The 21,161-nt window shown below is 35.4% G+C and overlaps 1 protein-coding gene across 1 annotated transcript in view; it reads right to left on the bottom strand.

Annotated features, from left to right (window-relative positions):
- DNTT (DNA nucleotidylexotransferase) overlaps window positions 1-21,161 on the bottom strand; it is an 86,750-nt gene that overhangs the window by 41,362 nt on the left and 24,227 nt on the right. The window contains 4 exon segments of the mRNA XM_058810760.1: window positions 9,372-9,504; window positions 10,610-10,733; window positions 13,402-13,473; window positions 14,760-14,930. Coding sequence (XP_058666743.1) covers window positions 9,372-9,504; window positions 10,610-10,733; window positions 13,402-13,473; window positions 14,760-14,930 — 500 coding nt within the window.

The following is a 21,161-nucleotide window of genomic DNA, read 5'->3' as shown; positions in this document are numbered from 1 at the left end:
CAATAAAATTAAAAACTTAGTGGCAATTACTTATTCATATTCTCCCTTTATCATATTCCCTATGTAATATACCTAATATCAGTAGCACAATAAAGAACAAATCTGGCAAACTGCTGGAGCCCTATCTTATACACCTCAAATTCATTGCAACTCATATAACACAACTCTACTACAGAAAGTCCTACCAGCTACCATCTCTGATCGTGCACAATTTTTTATCATAAAGAACTGCTTGTCCTTCTTTTTACAGAGTTTGAAAATGAAGCTCTTTCAGTGTGTGAATGCATCTCTGGACATGTTAATGTTAGGTACCAATTATTTGTATAGCTTCCCTTTTAATCATAAGAGCTTTTATTCCCCCATGCCTTATCACACTAATCTACTCCCAAACTACCAGAACATTCAAAGAGTAACAGTTCAACCCTAATGCAGGAAGCAGGTTTTCCAGTTTATTAAATTATACTGATAAATCAATTTTAGTACATGCTCTGTATCATGCAATCTGCCTCTCTGCCTCAGCCCCAGATTATGTGTTATAATAATACCTGGGGCAGTCAGACTTGATGTGACTTTTTTTTCATGATGTGGTCCTATTCAGACTGTCTCAGCAACAGTGTCTGGGTCCTGTGAAAAAGACCTTTTCTGAATTTTATTTAATACATGTTTTATACTCATTGAAAATTATATATTTGGACATTGAAGGAATGTACAAATTCAATGTTCAAGGAAGGGCAAAGCATTTCCCCTTTCAGAGCACCAGAGCAGCGGTTTTAAGGTAAGTCATACCAGAACTTAGCAATTCCATGTTTAATTTCCATAATGCAAATAGTAACCACCACTGCATATGCTAATTGTTCTAAAATGATGAATTAATACTTTTCAGTTTACCTAGCATAATAAAAAACACAATTTTTACTGCTAACCTTTTAAAGTGGGAATGGTGAGTAGAATATGCATTATTAAGTATATTCATTGATAAAGCAGGACTATAAATAATTGTATCATACTCCTTTTATAACTTTTCAAAACATTCACTTTGGCAAAACTTGTCCAGAAAATTGTGTAAATAATGCAAAATCAGTTTTACATTTTTGGAATTCTAATGGTATATTATCTTTAGGAGTGGCACTGCAGAAGGCATTGCAGTTTGGAGCTGGTGGTGCTGTAATTGGTACTGACAGCTGTCACTGCTCCTTTCCACTTAGGTGGGTCTAATGAGGCAGCCGTCATGAGAGATCGGTGTTTGTTTCAGAGCTGGGACTTCACATCAGGAGAAAGCAACTTAGCTGTAAGTTATCATCTGACACACACAAGCTACCAAAATGGCAAAACTGAACTCAGCGCTGAAACCTACTGTAGCTAATGGCAGCAGCACTCTCTTGCATTTCGATAAGCAAAGCCACTGGGAAGGAAACCCAGGCAGTGCAAATCACTCAGCCCAGCTTCCTGCCCCAGATGGCTTTTCTTGGGTCCCATGCTGAGCAGTAAACACAGAGTCCCTTGCCCATGCCTGCCCTCATACACAGAGAAGGATTCATCACAGTGAATCATCTCTGTTACATAGTGAAGGTCTTGAGACACTCAGCCAAAAATGAGAACAAACATCAAACAGAATTATGGAAACATCAAAGATGCTTTTGAACAAACTATGGTAGATTTCTAACAATTTCTATCACTTTTTGTGTGTGTAAAAGGCATACTATGTTGTAAACACTAAATCCATGAAAAGAATTAAACATTTTACATTAGTACAGACTGAACCAATTTTAAAAACATTGGACATCTACTGTTTAGGTTTAAGATTATTTGTAAGATGTCAGAATAAATTTCTGAGGAGAATGTGCATTGTTAACTGACTATCCTTCACACCATTTCATAAAATGCTTTTAATGTGTGACTCCTTTTCAAAAAAATTTCATCACTTCTCAGTCATGCATCTTTCTTAAAGTTTTAAATAGATCTTTTTGAATTACTCTTCCTTAATTTCCATTCACTGACAAAACAAAGATGTGAATTTTTTGTCTCATCTCTGCACATTGTCACTAGCATTGCACAAAAAAAAGGTTCTCCTTTTGACATTGTATCTCTATAAATGGATTAAATGAGCTGTGAATATCAGGATTTAACCAATAAAAAGAGATCTTTATTTATTTAGAATGTATCAGATCTGCTTCATCTAAAAGTCTAATTGAAAAGGCTATTCAGGTCAGCTGTGATATTAGAAGACAACTGAATCACATTTAATGCTGCTTAAAGGATGTGAATGGGCGGAAAGAAAAATTAAACCATGGCCATTAAAATTTGATTTGACTTAGTGAAGCCATTAACATTTTGGTTTTATGCAGTGGCAAGCGTTCTACAAACATTTCCATATAGTTTAGAAACCTAGAAGTGCCAAATGGCTGACCCTTACATAGCAAAAATGATTGAAAGTGACCTTACAGGGCAAATCAGAAAAAAAAAAAGCAAAAAGGAGAAAAAATGCTTAAATAACATTATTAGCTGTCATTCTGTTCGTCCTTCAGATATAAACAGTCTTCTAGTAATTGTTCACTTTGCTTTTCATTTAACATTCAATTCATTTGGATATCAATGAACATGACATGAAGATGTGGAAAGAAAAAACCTATTTTTGAGATAATTCTGTCTTCTTCTAGTAGTGTACCTGCAGCATGCTGCTTTGTCACCACAAGTTTGCCTTTGCAGTTTGAAAATTCCACTCTAATATTCCCTATACACTGTAATGACAAATATTGTTAATAGCACAAAGCATCCATCAACACAGCAACTTTAAAAACTTTCATCAGTTTCAAATGAAAATTTTGTCTAGATTAAAATGGTAACAAATCTGATCATATATCATAACTAAAATTTTAGACTGACTGCCTGGAAATTATATAGAAATCCTTAGTTTTGGTTTTTAATCTCATTTTTTCCAATTAAGCTTAAAAAGAAAAGAAAACACCAATACAAGAGACTTTGTATCATTTTGGGACTGTTAAAGTCTGAGATTTCATATCTTGCTTTATAACATTATTTGTATTGCTCTGGCTTACTAGCAATCACCATCAGACTTGATAGGAAACAGAAAGCATTAAACACTGTAAAGGCTCTTACAAATGCATTCCAGAAGGTAAAGGATGATCATAGAAACTGTAAGACTAAGGCAGGGAATTTTCTGGCTCTACATACAGAGTGTAAAACTTCTGGATTTGCAGAAATCAGCCACCTCCATTTCCAGCTCTATGCTTGACCCACCACTTGAACTAGTTTTAGAGATAAGAGAGGCAAATAGCAAAACAGCATCCTTCTAATGAGCTAAAAAGTCTGTAAAAGTAGGAAAGGGTCATGTAATGTAGGGCATGTAAAAAGCTTTGAATCAACAAGTTTTTGAAAGACTTTCAAAGTATATGCCTTGCTGAATGCTCAATTTTTATTAAGTTTCATGGATTCTTACAAAGTTCTTTTTGTCAGTGACTCCCAAATACCTTATTCATCAGTTTCTACTTCATGATTCATTGTGGCTAATAATAGATGAAATGACTGGAAAAATAATCAAAGCTCTAATGACAAAAGGAAGTATCTGAATTACTTCAATAGATTATCTTTTAAATTGACTTGGCTAGCCATTAATTTGATTTTCTCCTTTCTCAACTTAAATATTAATGGATTACAGAAAATTAAAAGCAGAAACTTGTGATGATCCTAGTTCTTTGACAGTTGCAGTGCTTCTAACTCCTGCCAGAGAATATTTTTACTTGCAGTATATCAATACCTCAAGTTCAACCATTTCTAATCCTAGGGAGTTTGGGAAGGCAAAGCTGTTTTACTAAGCTTTAAAACCACCCAGATCAGATTAGAACATCTCCAGGTTAAAACTCTCGTCCAAAGCTGGCTATAGTTTATCAGAGGAAAGGCTGTTCTCATGAATGATAGCCAAGCAGTCTCTCCAGTCTTTTGCTGGAATGATTGCTGGATTATTCCAGGATCTGCTTAAATTTGAGTGTGTGCAAACTACCATATCAGCCTGAATGTTCAGCGAGCAGCTTGCCTCACAACTCCTTTATAGCAGATTTCTCCCTGGAAAATATTAAATACCAGCATATAAAAAAATCTAATTCTTTCAACAGCAGTAGAAAAAAAGTGAGCAGAAATTACTATATTTGGACTTGAGCACCTGGATATAGTTTGTATCTTCTCCTACCTTGTGTTGCAGAGTGAAAAAAACCAAAGTATAAGTAGAATAAGCAATCTCTGCTTTGGAGTTTGCCTAAAATCTTACTGCAAGAATCTTTTGCAAAATTAATTATATTAATTTAGCAAGTTAGTCCTTACACTATTTTAATCCTAGACCTGAGGAGAAAGAAAATAATTTGTATAACAACACTTCGAATACATTTACTTCAAGAACCTGAAAAAATTTGGTGTTATGTCAGGAATTCTAACCTCATTGCAGAACATTTACAGCCTCCAAAAGTTATTAGGAATATCCAATATCAAAAGGTCAAATGGAGCTTTTGTCAGGATCAGAACTTGTGATCAGATGTTCTATGAGTTATCAAGAACTTCAGCCAGAATTCACACGACAAGCTTGATTAAATAAAGCACAAAGTCTTGTGTATATTCCAAAGCCTGGAAAGTGTAATATTCTTCAGACATTCAATCTCACAGTCTCTCCTTTATGAGCATGTGCCAGCACAGTTAGATAAATGTGATTCCTCATGCCATATAGAAGTCTTATTTCTGAAACAAAGGTGCCACAATAACCTTGGTTATTTATCACTGCATGAACCTGTAAAATAATCTCTCAAAGTCTTTCTTTGTCTCAGCTATTTCATCTTATCTCCAAGATTGAAAGAAGAGATATCTTTAAATTATTTTCTTGGTACAGAACAGGAAAGAGCAGAATCCTGTCCCATGTCATTACTTTATGCATTCCTTTGCCTTGTAGGAAATGTCACTGCACACAGGAAAGAATTTTTTGCATTGTAATATCCAAAAGTATGGCTGTGGTGCCTGACAAACACAGTCACCATGTCCTTTGCTCTCTTCATTGCTTTTCTATTAATAATTCTTATCTACAAATGTTACAGTGTATCAAATCCTCATTTCTAAAAGATAATAAAAAATTCAAGCAAGGAGATAGTGATCTACACTCAGGTTCATGTTAGGACAGAATTAACAATAAGAGAGACTGGCAATAAAACTTCCTTAAAGACTGATACAGCATGGAAAAATTAACCTCCCCTAAAGATAAAACAAGACAAGATACACTAGTTATTCTTCAGGATGCAATGCCCAAGACAATTGAACAGCTTCTTCAGAACTGCAATATGAAAAATTACCCAAAACAAAACCTCTCCTTAGTCTACTTCACTTTCTCTAAAGGCTAAGGTTGGAGAAGCCAACAAGAGTGTGTCTAAGTAAATGTTTGAGAAAGGGACAAGTGAAATCATAATACTAAGAGGATCTCTAAATAATTTTTTAAAAAATAAGTGCCTATAGATGATATGGCACCCATGCCCTCACACAGAGAAAGAACTCAACTGCTGCAGAGCTAACCACAACTGTTACATCCAGCACAATAAAACTGAACCCTAATTTGTAAATAATTTGTGAATCAGATGGACAGGGCACACAGAAAACCATTCTGAAAACACAGTTCTTATATATGTATATATATAATATTCTTATTATGGTACGTAATTCTTATTCCAGATCCTTTTCTGAACTTCTCTAGCCAAATTTGGAGGCTGTGGGTATCAGTACTGAGATATGAGCAACCAGTAAAGAGACTGAAACCATAAACTACATATAGGATACAGTGTTTCCTCCAAGCTCTTATGAAACCTACAATTTAGATCACATATTGGGGCAAAACCAAGTATCAGCAGCTAAATCAAGTTAGCTAAAAACCAGGATCTTACAGAATACCATAATGCTCCAGTGCCTTGTCACTACTAATGACCCTACAACAATGCTAGTATTACTATTAAAGGCATTAACATACTGCTAATAGGAATAAAATATTCTGTAACATGCAGTGATATCCACAAAATGAATTAATGCTGTTACTACAGAAATCTCCTTAATTCTCTTCATGGAATAAAATTACTCTTTTAATATCCACAGGAAAAAGCAGTTGTCAGGTCCACAATTTAACTCATTTAAAAGTGATAACACACATTAGCCTAAACTACACTCCTGTCTTGGATATAGCTGGGACAAGTGCATTATTTATCAGGGATGTTGCTGATTAGAATAAGGTGTTTCTTCTCCCCATCCCAATGCCCCTGTTTATGTGGGAAGGGATACTTCACCCTCGGGGAATTGTGTAACCTATGAAGTGCTATTCTCCACCTCAGAATTTGTCTCATTAGCTTAAATCACAAAATAAGAAAGGCTGAGCACTGAAAATAATACTATGCCAATTCAAACAGACTTTGCAAATTCAGTCTTTCTAATAACGTTGTCCATGGCATGATTTATATTGCACTATCAGCATCTTTGATTCTTCCTCTGCAGTCACCCTCCCTGACACCTTACCTGAATAGAAAATTAAATACCTTCCACACCATGTGGGTGTGATTTATTTTATAACTACAGTTCCTCTATTTCTGTATTTCCATGCATTACAATGTTGCAATTTCTGTTTCAAAATGACCCAGATAAGTGTTGGAAATGTTGACAGAAAAACAAAAAGAAAAAGAAAAACTCTCCCAACATCTCAATTGAAACTATACTCACTGAAACTCAAGGAATGTTTTACAGCAGTTCCTATAGGAAAGTAATGAGGGATAAACTTACCTAGACTTCATTAATTTATTAATTTCTGCTCCTGAATTATTTCAAATTAGAAAGATATGAAGGGTTGCCATCATGATTCTTTTATTTTTTACCAGACTAGGAAAATAAGCCATACAAAAGGTGAAAGATTAATCAATCCAAAGAAAAGTCCATTAACAAGTTTGCTGGGATTTAAAATAAAACAGAACAAAACCTAACAGTTACTTTACCTTTTGTACTATGCTTCTTAATTTTGATTTGAAGAATCTCTGCATCATCTGATTTCTTGACATTTAAAGGAAAATATTTAGTAACACAACAAATATATGCACCCATGTGTGTACATAATAGATTTGGGGAAAAGAATGTAACTTTCATCTCTACTTTCATATTTCACTTCTATTGAATCTCCATAGCTGCAGATCTCTATGGAAGTTCTGCTTGTTTTGATCCATCCAGTTCTCCTGCATAGTAAGGTTTATGAGACTCATGACTTTGAACTCTCCAATCAAAAATCTGGAGGAAAACAATCAACTGTTAATTTCTTCCCAAGCTATGAAACAGGACTACAAAGCAAGGCAAATCTGGGTCCTGGGTAGATCATTCAGAGCAATCATGAGCTACTTTTCCTCTTATAACAGCAGTGTACAGGGTGTAGAATGAGGGAACTGTTTAAATGATATGGCTTGCCTATTTATGAAAATATTTATATAAAGATGAAAGGAACAAAAAATAATTTGGTAATTGAAAACGGTGAGCTACTAAGCTTATACAAACTTCTTGCTGAAGAGCATTTCCACTACAGGAGACAGGCAAAAAAGAACAGATGTAGTCAACCCTATTGCAACTCAGCAATTAAAATACAGGGGCCTGAAAGAGGCATCTCAATCCATCAAGTTATCTGCAAATCCTGCACTGCAGCATTTCTTTTCCATGGGCTGGTAAAATACCATTAGGACTGACATATTGAAACCTATTGTTCAATATATTCTTGTACAGTTAAAGGCATGTAATTAGTAACAGAATTACCCACTAGTAGGCATCAGTAGGTACTTAAATAATTTCTCTTCTGCCTTGCTACACCCATTTAGAGATACAAAAGCTTATTATTAATAAAAAAGAGAATGACTATCATATCTCCCCACGACAATAAGCAAGACTAAAGGCTTTAATTTGATTTGTGAGAGTCAAACTTTGCAAACTATGCTACCAACAAAGCTCACAAATACACTACATTAGATGAAACTGGGACTTTTCAGTAAATAACCCATAAAGCTCTGACCCATCTAGATGTGTTAATCAATTGCATCCAAGTTACCAATAACACAAGGTCTCTGACTGATTTGCATCAGTGGGGAGAGTCTCCTGAATAAAGATTCCCTTAAACAGAGACTCTCTTGAGAGACACCACGTGTCCCTGAAACAAAGACTCACAGAATGATGACATTTGAGGTTTTGAACATAAAATTTCACCTTGTTCCTAAACCTCTGGTCAGGGTTCCTACTTAGCCTAATGCTTCTTATTGACCACACAGTTTTACTGAAATTATGTAGCTGGAGACTACTAACATTCCCACAATAAATATGGGATATCCAAGGAATAATTATAAATATCATGAAAAGGGACAAATATGATAAAAATATTCAACACAATCGCTGAACTGTAGAAATTATAAATTATAAAAGGCCTTAATTTAGTACTGGATTGAGTCTGACCTATCTAGGTTTACAATATTAAAACACACAGGTGATATATTAATTATTAATATTCTTCTGTCTTTTGCTCTCATATCAGTTTTAGATGCATGAGAGTCACAGAATTGTATATTTTGAGTTTTATGAGAATAAGTATCTTTCAAAGATACTTTTATATTTAAAATATATTCAAAGTCTTACAATGTATGAAATTCAGCAGCAAGAGGTAGAACTGACTACATTTTTTTGTTTAAGAGCATAACATGTAGCACAAGGAGGACATAATGGGGGACTGGGAATAGAGCAAGGAAAGCAGAACTCCTGAAGACCATTTCCAGTCTCAGTACTCTGTTGTGTGACTGTAAGAAAGCTCTCAAATAAGTGGTGAAAGAATAGATTTTCTGAAAAACAGCTTTGGGTTTGGTTTTGCAGAGCAAGATCAAAATTATTTGTAATAAAAATCAACCAGGAAAGGAATTCTGAGATCATCCTATTTATACAGATGTTAGTATATATTTAATTTAGTCAGTGCTTTATAGTAATTTTAGTAGCTGTTTATTCCAAGTATAGTTCTAACAGTACAAACCAAGACTGCCTTAAGCCTGCCTTCAAGCATGGCCTTACAATAGTCTTAGCCTTGGGAATTCAGATGCAGTAAAACTAACCATCTACAGCAACAAAAAACAGGAACCTGGGACTGTCATAGAACTGCTCTCCTGTTCAAAAAAAAAAAAAAAAAAAACAACCAAACCAACAAACAAACCCACAAAAATGTTGAAAACAAACTCTGATACTTTCCCACAAAGCTTCTTTGATTTTTCCAAGACACAAACATCCTTTTTTATGCACCTGCATAAAACAGCCAAGTGACCTCATTTTTTTTCACTCACCTCCTGAAACCACCAGTTATGGTGACTAAAGCATCTGGTAGAAATGTACACACAGTATTCTTGACAATCAAGCTCACTGCATCTGCCTCTGCCTTAGACACACAGCTAACAAGGTCCTCGTAGTAGAGAAGCCCTGGAAATCAAAGGGGAAAAGTGCTGATCACTCCACAGAAATAATAAAATATACACAGCATTATTCAAGGCCCAAATCACAGGTGGTGTGGGTACAAGGGAACACAGGGCAAAGACAGCCTCTTTCTTCCCTCATCTTTGTCCATAGAGTTTATGTGTATTTTTGTCATTACAATTTGTCATGTAATTTGTCAACACAGCAATAACAATAATTCTCCACTTTCTTAGGACCTGAATATTTATAAATTACTCTGACTTCCCTATCATCTCCCATCAATGGCATTTTTGTATGAACTGTTTCAAAAGGCAGTCTTCCCAAAATAATGGTCTTCTACACAAGTATAGAGCCCAGAAGTATGTGAAATATCCCAGCTATCTTATTTCTGATCATAGAGCTTGGGTTGAAAGTACCCAGTATGGCAGCTTGCTTCACATTTGAATATGACATGTAAAATGACATGTAAAAGAGGGACAAAGAAGCACAAATACAAGAAATTCGATCCAAGGGAGCCTGAGGTAACAAATTTAATGTAAAATAAAGTTACATTATTTTAATGTCATATTATAGAATATGTTTTCCTTAATGTAACTCATTTCTTTGTTTAAATTAGTTCATTTATTTAGGGAAACAGTGCATACACACAAAATCTATGGGGAAGGAATATTACTCGTGATCAAGTTAACATTTTAAAGCTAAGATGTACTAGGATTGTAGAAAAAAATTTATAAGTACTTTATTACAAGTCTAGATTTATCAGTAAATTAGGGCTGCCTTGAGGGAGACAGATCTCCTCTGAAAAGTAGTTCTGGGCTTTCCCAATTTTGTCATTTTTTCACAACCTGTGCAATAATGAATCATTAATAGTTTTGTGTATAAGAGATTTCATTTGGTATCTGTGCAAGCAATTTAAAAATATGCATATTCCTATGTTTTGAATGACATAATTTTGAATTAGAAGCTCAGCTGGTCCAAATATTTCCACCTAATAACTCAGTATTCCAAGACTGCAGCAAGAGAACAGAAATGAGCTTTTCCTTCCCCTGTGACTCTGTTATCAAGTTCTTAGAGCACTGAGATACAAGTTTTTATGACACTCTCACCTTACCTGCTTTCTGCATTTTTGACAGCTTCAGGGTCTTGTCAGCTTTTACCTCTTCCACAGTTCGCAGACCCATTCTGTACCATTTCTCAGATGTCTTCACTCCCACTCCAAAGACTGAAGTGAATTGCTAAGGTCAGTAGAAAAGCATTTCAGTGCTGCTTTCTAAAGCAGCAGTGAATTAATAATAAGTAGGCAACAACAAGGTTTCTCAGGGAAAGCAATGGCAGAGTTAAGCCTACACTGAAGACAAATAGTGTGATACAAACCTACAGGTTCAGCTTCCCTTCCCTTGTAGCATGACTACATTCAACAGAACTGGTTTTATACATGGGCAGTTCTCATTAACATGAAATCCAAACAAAAATACAGCAGTAGTCCCAGTACCTTTGTATAATTTACTAAAATGTACACTTTTAACTAAGGTTTGAAATAAGGGTAGTATTCTTTATTTTTACTCCATTTCTTAATAGAAATCAAACAGTGACATTAGATAGCTCGATTCCCTGACACTGATGGGATAGAACAAGAGATGTCACAACTTTATCTTCAGAATTTGACTGACATTATGGCTGTGTGCTATATGCGCTACCAGCTCTCAAAACAAAAAAAAAAGGCCAAAAAAAACCCAACCAAAAAATCAAAGAAAAAAAGCCAAAAAAAACCAAAACATCAAAATAAACAAACAAACAAAACAAAACAAAATAAAAACCAAAAACCCACACATTCCTGAACAAACCAAAAAAGTGACAAACAAAACATGCCAAAATCTTCCAGTCCACCAGAAATTTTTGTGTGGTCATGTTCCATCTATAACAAAGTCATATTGTTCACTAAGTTATTACCCACAAAAGGATGTAAAGCAGAAGCTGTAAGCATGATTCACTGGATTGCTATCTCATATGGAAGAAGAGGGAAAACTTTCACGTTTGCCTAAAAGCACGTTCTTTATGTTCACTTTGTCAATGCTGTAGCTCTCCACCTTGCATTGTACTTCTATGGAATTCAATGAGTAACTGTGTAAGACATGAACAACTGCTCTTTTCCATTGAATCTACAACCTCTGAATCCCAAACATCCTGGCTTTATTTTGTGGTTTTGTGAAGATATTCATTCCTTTGAAATAATTAAGATTTTAAAATTGAAAAATTAAAATAATTGATAATATTAAATAGGAATTGCCCTACATTTTGTATATAATGTGTGAAATTACCTACTCTTTGTCTGAATCATGGGTGCTTATAAAAGGATATAATTTTTTTAATACTTTGATTTTCACCTCTTAATGTTTTTGTGAGTGCTGAAATATTTTCGAAAGGGTCTATTACTGGGTTTTAAATTATTCTAGGAGACTTAATTAATGCTGAGAGAAAGAACTAAAGAAAAAGGATTCTATACACCCAAAGTTTTAGGGGAAAAAATAAAATTGTGGCTTTTTCTTTCTATACTTAGATCCATTATTATTTAGCATGTTTTTAGATGCTAGAGATGCTGCCAGCCATGCAGCACAAGTAACAGGGAGCCCATTTCTTTTCAGCTGGTGAAACCCATCACACAAACTCACTCTCTGCAGCACCCACTTCTGTCAGTTCATGTCCCTGCATCTAAAACATTGGCTATAATTTAATTCAGTCATTTGATAACCATGGTCCTGGGGCCAGCAGTGATCTTTCGAGCTGTGATAAATGAAGCAGCAGGTACCAGACTATGCTAAACAGGAAAATCTAAGAATTCACTAATATGAGATTCTTCTCAGAATCTCATAAAAAAATCAGTGGAAACAACTGGTCACAACTAATTTAAACAAAATGTTGAGATGTATGCTCAGCTAAGAAGTAGAGCCACCTAAGTTTGTTGTAATTTTGCATGTGAAACAAGGTATAAAGCATATTTGAGATAATTTGTTTCCTAATAGGTTTTTTTCTAATCTCCAAGAGATTTTCTTAAACCCTGGAGATTTAATAGCTGTTCCTCAATCATGCTGTAATGCAATCATGCATTAATAAGAAAGACTGCTTCTTGAATCCTACTATACATGTGAATGTACACCTCTTTTTGAATATCACTAGAGATGACATCAACAGCTGTCACTGAACACCCTTCCATTGCAGGTCAGAGAGAATGGAAGAGCCTTTGGATAGCTGAAGCAAAAGTGAGTGATAACAGGGAGAATTAAACAATCCTTACTCTGTTTTAATTTTTCTGAAGACTGAGTATAGAGATCAAAAATTTTGATCTCTATAAAATTTTTAAAAATGTTTGTTCATCCTGCATGCTTCCAATGGAGAATTCAATATATATTTCAGTAATGGGAACTGCGGTATTTATGTGGTTTAGATTCCCTGCAACTATGAAGTTGTGTGAATAAGGCTCTACAACATGCCTAAGGAAAAAACAGCTCCAGTCCTCCTGCCTCACACAAAAGAGAATTACAACAGATCTGAGTCATCTTCTTCATCTGTTTTTTTCTTAATTCCAGAATAAAATGAAGTAATTTTAAAAGTATAAACAGCTGAGGCAAAAATGAAACTAACATCACATTAAACTTACAGCAAAGTGTAAGTTGCATTATATTACTTAACAGTAACTATGTATACACCACATTAATTAAAAATAGAAAGATATTTCACATTATTCCTTGTCACTGTTTCTCGATATCCCTTTCTTTTTATTCAAGACCTATCCTTCTTTGTACTAGATATTGGTTTTCCCTTTATAATAACATGGATGGCCTTGTCCAAGTTCTACTAAAGGGAGAAAAATTTTTAAACAGCAGCAACAAAACTCAAAGGATTTACCTTAAATGCCTTGTACCGCTCATCATTTAACACTTCTTTAACTCTAGAACTCTCTCCTTCTTCAATAATCTCCTAAACAAAGAAAAATATTATTTATTAAAAATAATTAAAAATCCATTTTAAGACCTTACTACAATTACAAGATTTAGTGAAATAATCTAAAATCAAGTTTTATCAATATTTATTAATCAATAAAGAACCCCTAGCAAGCATATTGTTTTATTCCCTTAGGATCAAATTCTGCAACCCTTCTAAAGAAAGAAAATTGCTGAAGGATGAAGGAGAAACTGGAACCACAGAATAAATTTCACAGTCCTTACTTACTCATAAATTTACTCAAGGATGAAGTAGAAACTGGGACCATGGAATATATTTCACAGTACTTATTTACTCATAAAGTCGCAGCCAGAAAGCAGTTATTTATCACAAGCTATCAATGACTTGTCCTAAAAATTAGATTTCATTATTTGGTTACGTTTTCTACTCTCAAAAGTAAGACCATTGCAAGAACAAATACCTTTTTTCTGGAGTGTCCATTTCTTTTAGTCTTTCTGATAAAAATTAAAAATAAAACTAACAAAGAAAACCACCAATAGCACCCCTAAAAACCATCCTATTTTTGTGGAATCTCCATTGCAATCCCAGCCCCCACACAGGAAGTACTGAAAGCACTTCAGAGGGTGCATTCTTAACTGGTGGAATGGGGAAATGAGGACCCAGAGCAAAGCACAGCACTCAGCAATGACCCCTGAGCAGCTACCTGCTGGAACAGCAGCACTCAGATGCGGGTCCTGAAAAGGCTAAGAACTGAAGAAAAATGCAGGGAATACTCCAAGTTCCAGTAGGAATGTAGAGTTCATCCATCACCGGGCTAAAAGGCTCTGCTACAACTATATATAACTTGCTATAACCTAGCAAGGTAAGATTTAGCATTAAAGTACTAAAATATTTACCACTTCCACAAAAAATATATTTCTAATAAAGCATTCAGGTGAGTGAAGTGATGTTGCCAAGGGCAGAAGTCACATGAACAAAACTATTAACAGTTTAACTGTTGCATCGAAATCAGAGTGAGCCCTTAGAAATTCCATGCAAAGCTCATACTGCTTTATTTATTCCCTTGTATTTATTCACTTGTTACCCTCATTCCTAAGAGTGGGGGTTCCATGACTGACCCTTGTGTTATCACAAAAGGTTTCCAAAAATCATTTCATTCTTAGAAGCATAGAAAACACACTGTTATTACAGGAAATGCAGGAGGTTTGTACACACACAGAGATGTGCAGTGCTCCTCCCTGTGACCTGTAAATGCTGACCTGTAAAAGAATCCATTGGCAGATAATTCAGAAGTACATTACCTCAATGATATCTCTGACTTGGTCTCCCATGCAGGGCAACCCTTGGATATCTTTCATTCTGGTTACTGAAAATGGAAGAGATTTCAGCAAAGAAGCTGCCCTTAAAAATTCCAGGCAGAATATTTCATTTTCTTTGAACTCATAATTTTCTGCCATTACCTCAAAGGCATCCTGGGACAGGGTGAGGTAGAGAAAAAAAAAAAGTTAAAGTTTAATAAAAGCTTAAAATACTCAGTATGCTCCTTAGAAAGGTTACTTTGTATGCTAATTCAAGAATTACTCCTTTTCACTACATAGAAAATATAGAGTTCATTAAAAAAAAAAAGCAGACCAATTTTCTACCAACTTGAAGTTTTCCAGGTGTCATTAAAACAGTATTTTAGAGCCAAACTTGAAAACATTTTGTGAGGTTTGCCTTCTATATTCTATGTGGATCTTATAAATCGGTGTCAAATAGAGCCATAATTTTTAGAATTATGCCCAACCATAAGGTAATCCAGCAGATCACCATGTAACGTTTGCATTTTCAGACACAACCAAATAGGAATCTGTGGCAGTACTGGAAACCACCTGCATCTTTTTGAGCCATTCTTCTACTTGGTAATTTAGGGAACAAATTCTCCTTTTCTTCATTTTTCAAATAGAAACACATTTTCTTTATGGCTCTTTATGGTTTGGTTTATTTAACATTGCACTCAAAAATACCTGAGGAATGTCCATATAGCTGTTTTTTTCCTAAATGATCCAAATGAGGTCTATCTCCCTCACAGAATATATGAAAAAATATTTATATTAACAGCAGAGAATTTTAGAAATTAAATGCAGGGAACAGACCACACAAAGGTGTAGAGGAATTTTTTTGTTGTTTGCCACTGTAGAGTATCAGCTTTTGAGAGGGAACCAATGCTGCAAAACCATCTTCTTGATTAGAGTGCTCAAAAAGTCCTGGAATGTTTTTTCTCACTGCCAAAAGGCAGCTTCTCACATGCACATCTGAAGTGTCCTACACTGAATAATCATGAAGTGTTCTACACTGAATAATCAGCCCTTGTGATAATTGTGTCTGCACATCCCAGCACCAGCCCTGCTGCACAGAGGTGTCAGCCCCTTCCCACTGCCAGGAGGGCAGCTCTCAGAAAAGCTGTGTCACCATCACTACTGAAAAACACAACCACATGAAGCATTTCACTCAGAGGCTGTTGATAGTCAGCGAGAAAATATAATCAAAGCATTTTTATGATTCTAGCTTACATTTTTCAGTGTTTTCCTGCCTTTGTGAAGCTCATTAAGCTGTTTAAAATAAACAATTAAAGAGTATTGAATATTCATTATTCTCTGTGCAAAAAAACCACAGTGCCTGCAAATGCTGCAACTAATTACAGGTGGCTTTTAACGTAAAACTGCTTTTACAATTCTTTTTATTAAAACATTTATTTATTAAAAAAAGACAGCAACTGGACTTGCTGTCTATTAAACAGTATAGCTCATATTGAGTAATATTCTAGAGGGGAAAAGCATACAAAAACCTAATATTATTTAATAAAATCTACAATCTAATGGATGTCTGGTGAAGTCAACTTATGGTGATATAAAAAGGAAAGTTATTGACCATTTATTCTAAACTATTATAAGTCTTACATGAAGCACCTCACCTTCACTTTATCAATCAGATCAATATTCAGATTACCTATTTAAAAAGTACAGTTTAAAAGGAAAGTAAATTTCCAGAGATTTCCAGCGCATTAGAATTTCATTAGCTTCAGAGTACTCTGCAAGGTCTGCTCTAATTAAATATGTAACAGAGCTGGGCTACATTTCAGTTCTTTGGTTATTGAAAATTTTACTTCTGTCTCTGAAATTGTGGAATGTTTGTTGGTGAGACTTGGATTAGGCAAAAATGTGGGGTTTAAATGCACTTCCAGGTTCCAGTGGATCAGATCCAAGACCCAAGATTTTGCGGAATTGTGTTAAAAATAAGAAAGGTGACAGATATAGACAGGAATTCTGATTCTCATTTAATATCTGGTATTTAAGAACTAATAAGATAAAATATCATTCATTTCATCATCAAAGTTACCAGTAATCATCTTATATATGCAAAAAATGCAAACTCAAATACTATGAATACTAAAAATCACTCCTGTGAAACCAAGAAAAAGTGCAAGATTCTCAAATAATATATGAGAATGATTCTCAGAAAAAAATAATCAGTAAGACCATGCTACTTTCTGGCTGCTGAACAGCTGACCCAGTAACATTCAGCCTGATTATCAGAGTACAAGTCATGCAGAAAAGCAAAACAAATTAGTGGTCCCATGTGCTATTTCATACTATTCTCAACAACAATGTCAGAGCTGGTCCATTGCTACTTGCAAAACAGTCTTTAATAAACTCAGTTTAAGACTCTGCTAGAACAGAAATTATAAATATTACACCAAAAAACCCCCATATTTTAAATCTAAAACCCCCATATTTTAAATCTAATCTGTTTTGTAAAGAATTTATTACAGCTTTATGGAGAGGGCACTTGTCTTACAGCTATGTAAGACACTTGTCTTACACTCACAACTTTGCTGCCAGCTTGGAAAACTGCTCCACACCTCCCTACCATTCACTCTCTATTAGGACTGCGAACACTCCAGGGCTTGAATGCTTTCACAATGTGCTTGTACAGCATCTCTCATAAAAAAGGCTCCTACCTTACTTGAGTCTGCAAACATTACTGCAGCACAAATTAGCTAAAAGAGCCAAAGAGCTTAATAGCAAATTGTGACTAAAATCCCCAAAAATCTTACATGGTATGTGTTTGAGAACCTGTTATACTCAGAACAGCAATTTGAGTTAAATTGTTTTCCCTCTCAGTCACTCTTTTCTACTTGTTTATTTAGTAGGTTGCAAATCCAAAGGACAGGTCCCACTACTCATTACACCAGCATCATCAGTGTTTGATGATCATTCAAAAGCAACCAAAGTTTTAGAATGCAGCTTTCATTCAAATGATTTTCCTCTCTCTTCCACCTCTGTAAGTCTCAATTTTGTATGTTGGTAGGAGGAGATATCTGGCATGTGAGTGACCTTTGTATAGGCTGAGAGAGAGAAAAATACTTCAGGTGCTTATTTCAAGAAGAATTAAGCAATTTAGGCCAACCTGCATTATTGACAAAAGTTACTTCCAAATAAATGAAATTACTCCTTTTTGTTCAGTCTGATTTTTTTGGTTTTGTATCTGGACTGAAAAGCCCAACACTTTCCCAGATCCTAAGATTTTATCATGTTATTTTACATCAGCTAGAAAAACAAAGGAGCTGAGAAAGTAACAATAAAAGCATAATGTGCATGATCTCAGGGTCTCTGCATAAACACCATTACAAGAAATAAACACATTAGTTCCAGTTGCTCCTCATATTAAGAAACAATAACAAGTTCATTTCTTGAAACATAGAGGAATTCTGAGAAGTTTTAATATTATTCCACATTATAAAAGAAAACAATACAACTTTGAAAAAATGTCTGCTGACACAGCACAGAAATGCAGTTAGAGTGTTAATCACAAAACAATGACCTGCATGATAGATACACTGAGTAATAAGAAATATAAAATACATATATATTACATACATTAATATGGTCAAAGAAAGCAACATAGATTGATGTATCACACAAATTTAAACTGCTGAAAAGTAAAGATGCCATTGTGGTCTCTATTTTACAAAGCACCTTCCCATTTATCTTAAAAATCTGAATACATATTTACTCCTTAGACCAAACAATCAATTATTTTTGAATAGGCATACACTTTGCACACATTCACATCATAATTCATAGGTGCAGTCTGCAGATTTTTGCTGAAGGAAGCTGTGTCAGTGGGACACTACATGTTATTAAGAGTGTCCATTCAGTTAGTGGCTTTCTACTACACAGCTCCAAAGTTGATTATAAAACTGAAAATGAGGACCTTCTGAGGTATGTTTTAAAACATAATAATAATAACATAATAATAAGTGCTTGAGCCATTGGCATAATTGATACATTCTTTGGAAGATACAAAAGAAGAAAGAAATATTTCTTTTTTATTTTTCTCTAACGTAGTGGAAAGGAAACCAGGCATCTTTCCTGTGCTAAACATCCACATTCTCATTACCATGAGTAACAGCCAAAGCAAAGTAACATCCAGTAGCATTAGCAAGAAGCCTTAGAATCACAGAACCATTTGCCTCTGACTTAATTAGTTTCTTCTGTAAGAATTAAATTGTATTTTCCTCACAGAAGAATGTCTTTCTGAATTTTATTGCAGTCTGATATTAGTATTCAAATCCAACATCCCCTCCTGGGCACAGCAGAATGACTCCTTTTATTTTAGCACAAGAAAACACAATGCAGCCTCCAAGTGTATATTTTCAGTGGGAGAGAGAAGATAGCTACAAATAAGCCAGAGAACAATACTGGAATATTATATTCCATAATAACGTTCATATTTAAGACAAACATAAAGGAAACTTGCTAAGGTACAGACACTACTCAGAGGATCTGCTCTTTTGTTCTGCAGCTTTGCCCATGTGAGCAGCCACAGCTCACCTGTGAGTAGGGTGATGTGTTCAGGGGCATTCCTGGACCAGCCAGGTCAGCAAAACCCCAGCAGGGGTTCCCAGCCTGCCTGCCCCCAGGCCAGGGGACACTGGGACCCAAAGACCGCACAGAGACTGAGCCTGAAGCAGTTGCCTCTCTACCCCATCAACTGAACCATGGTTCCACTGTCTACTCCTTGGCATCGGACATTCTTAGTGTGTTCTTCACACCACAAGCCTTACTACACAACAGCTCATAAATTATTTGACTAGGACTTGCCCCATACTGAATGCACTAACAAAACCTTGACATCTGCAATTTATGTCAACTCTTCGGTAGCTTCTTCCATGTGTAAAACTGGTTTGTTGTAACTTTCTGCAAGTTTTTTTCTGATTATTACAACAGACAGGAAACATGAGACATTTGAACATTGAAATTGTACCTAGTATATTAAACCACCAGCTTTTCTTCATGAGCTGTCACCAAATATCTGTTATTTTTTTTAATGAGACTTTCATGATGAAATATATGCAGAACAGGACTCAAGATTAAAAAGGGTCACTAATTATCAATTTCTTCAGAAATCAAGACCCCTAAAGTACCTCTCCCAAGAAACCAGGATGTATAAATCCTGCTGCACCCTCACTGCTGCCTATTAGTGTCTGTTCCAATGTAATTACTACACTTTCTCAAATGTAACTCCTACTTATTTGAAAGGGGAACTGGATACAACATCTCAAGGCAAAGTCCAGTAAAAGGAAGAATCCAGGAATTCATTGAAGGATGCATTAGCAAATAATAGGTTTGTACCGCTGTTATGGGCATGATCAGAAAACAAGCTAACCAAAGAAAACAGAAAATCTGCAAGAAAAGGGAACAAGCCTGGCCCATGTTATAACAAAATGCTACCATCAACACATAACTCAAGATGGTTTGGACCCAATTTTCAGGATGTATGGTATTGACCCAAGGAAAATCTGTCATTTAATGGTTGGCTGCTCACAGCATGCACAAGTGAATTACACCAATGCTTCAGTGCATTTGCTAAGTGCCTGCACTGAGAAATCTGTTGGAATGCTTTTATTTGAGAATGTGAATTACAGGATTAATACAAGGCCAACAAAACAACAGCAAATCTAAAAATCAGGCTCCTGTGACATTAGGCAGACTAACTGGCAGTTCTCCAAGGCATGGGCCCGTTCTGGCAGCCCAAAAACACCCAACCCTTCTGCTGTCATTGCCAGCTTTGGCTGTGAGGAATAAGGACAACAGCCCTGAGGAGTTCCATTACAGCTGTCAAGATGCTGATTCTAGACAGATTCATAAACTTACTCAGTTCCACCTCCAGAAACAAAACACAGCATGAACTCTGAGAAGTTACTCTCAAAATATGTTGAAGACGAAAAACTGACACTTTTGTCACCACAAAATCCAGTGTCTACCCAGAAATGTTTAATAAATAGGGTAACAGAAGGGAATCTCCATACTCCCATCATCAAACTGCCCCACTTCTAATGTGTTCAGCTAAATTCACTCAACAAATACAAGCTGTACTTTGACATTAAGACTGCTGCATTGATAAAGCTGGAAGTAATTTAGGGACTGCCTCTGTGAAACACAGGTATAACAGAAACCACTCTAAAAATGTGGTCTAAATGCTAATGACAATTAAATCAACAACTTTGTGCCTTCTGGGAGCAAACATTTTCCTTTGCCATTATCCGTCACATTCCTTTTAATTCTTTACCTTTAGAATGTCTGACAAAATGTTGTGATATAGAAAATTCAGCAAAGAGCCAGATTCCACATTCTACTCTTTTCAGGAAGTGTAGAACT

The sequence above is a fragment of the Ammospiza caudacuta genome, chromosome 9 (assembly GCF_027887145.1).
Source record: "Ammospiza caudacuta isolate bAmmCau1 chromosome 9, bAmmCau1.pri, whole genome shotgun sequence".
Taxonomy (NCBI): Eukaryota; Metazoa; Chordata; class Aves; order Passeriformes; family Passerellidae; genus Ammospiza; species Ammospiza caudacuta.
The sequence above is the reverse complement of the archived record's forward strand: the minus strand, read 5'-3'. Positions and strand labels throughout refer to the sequence as shown.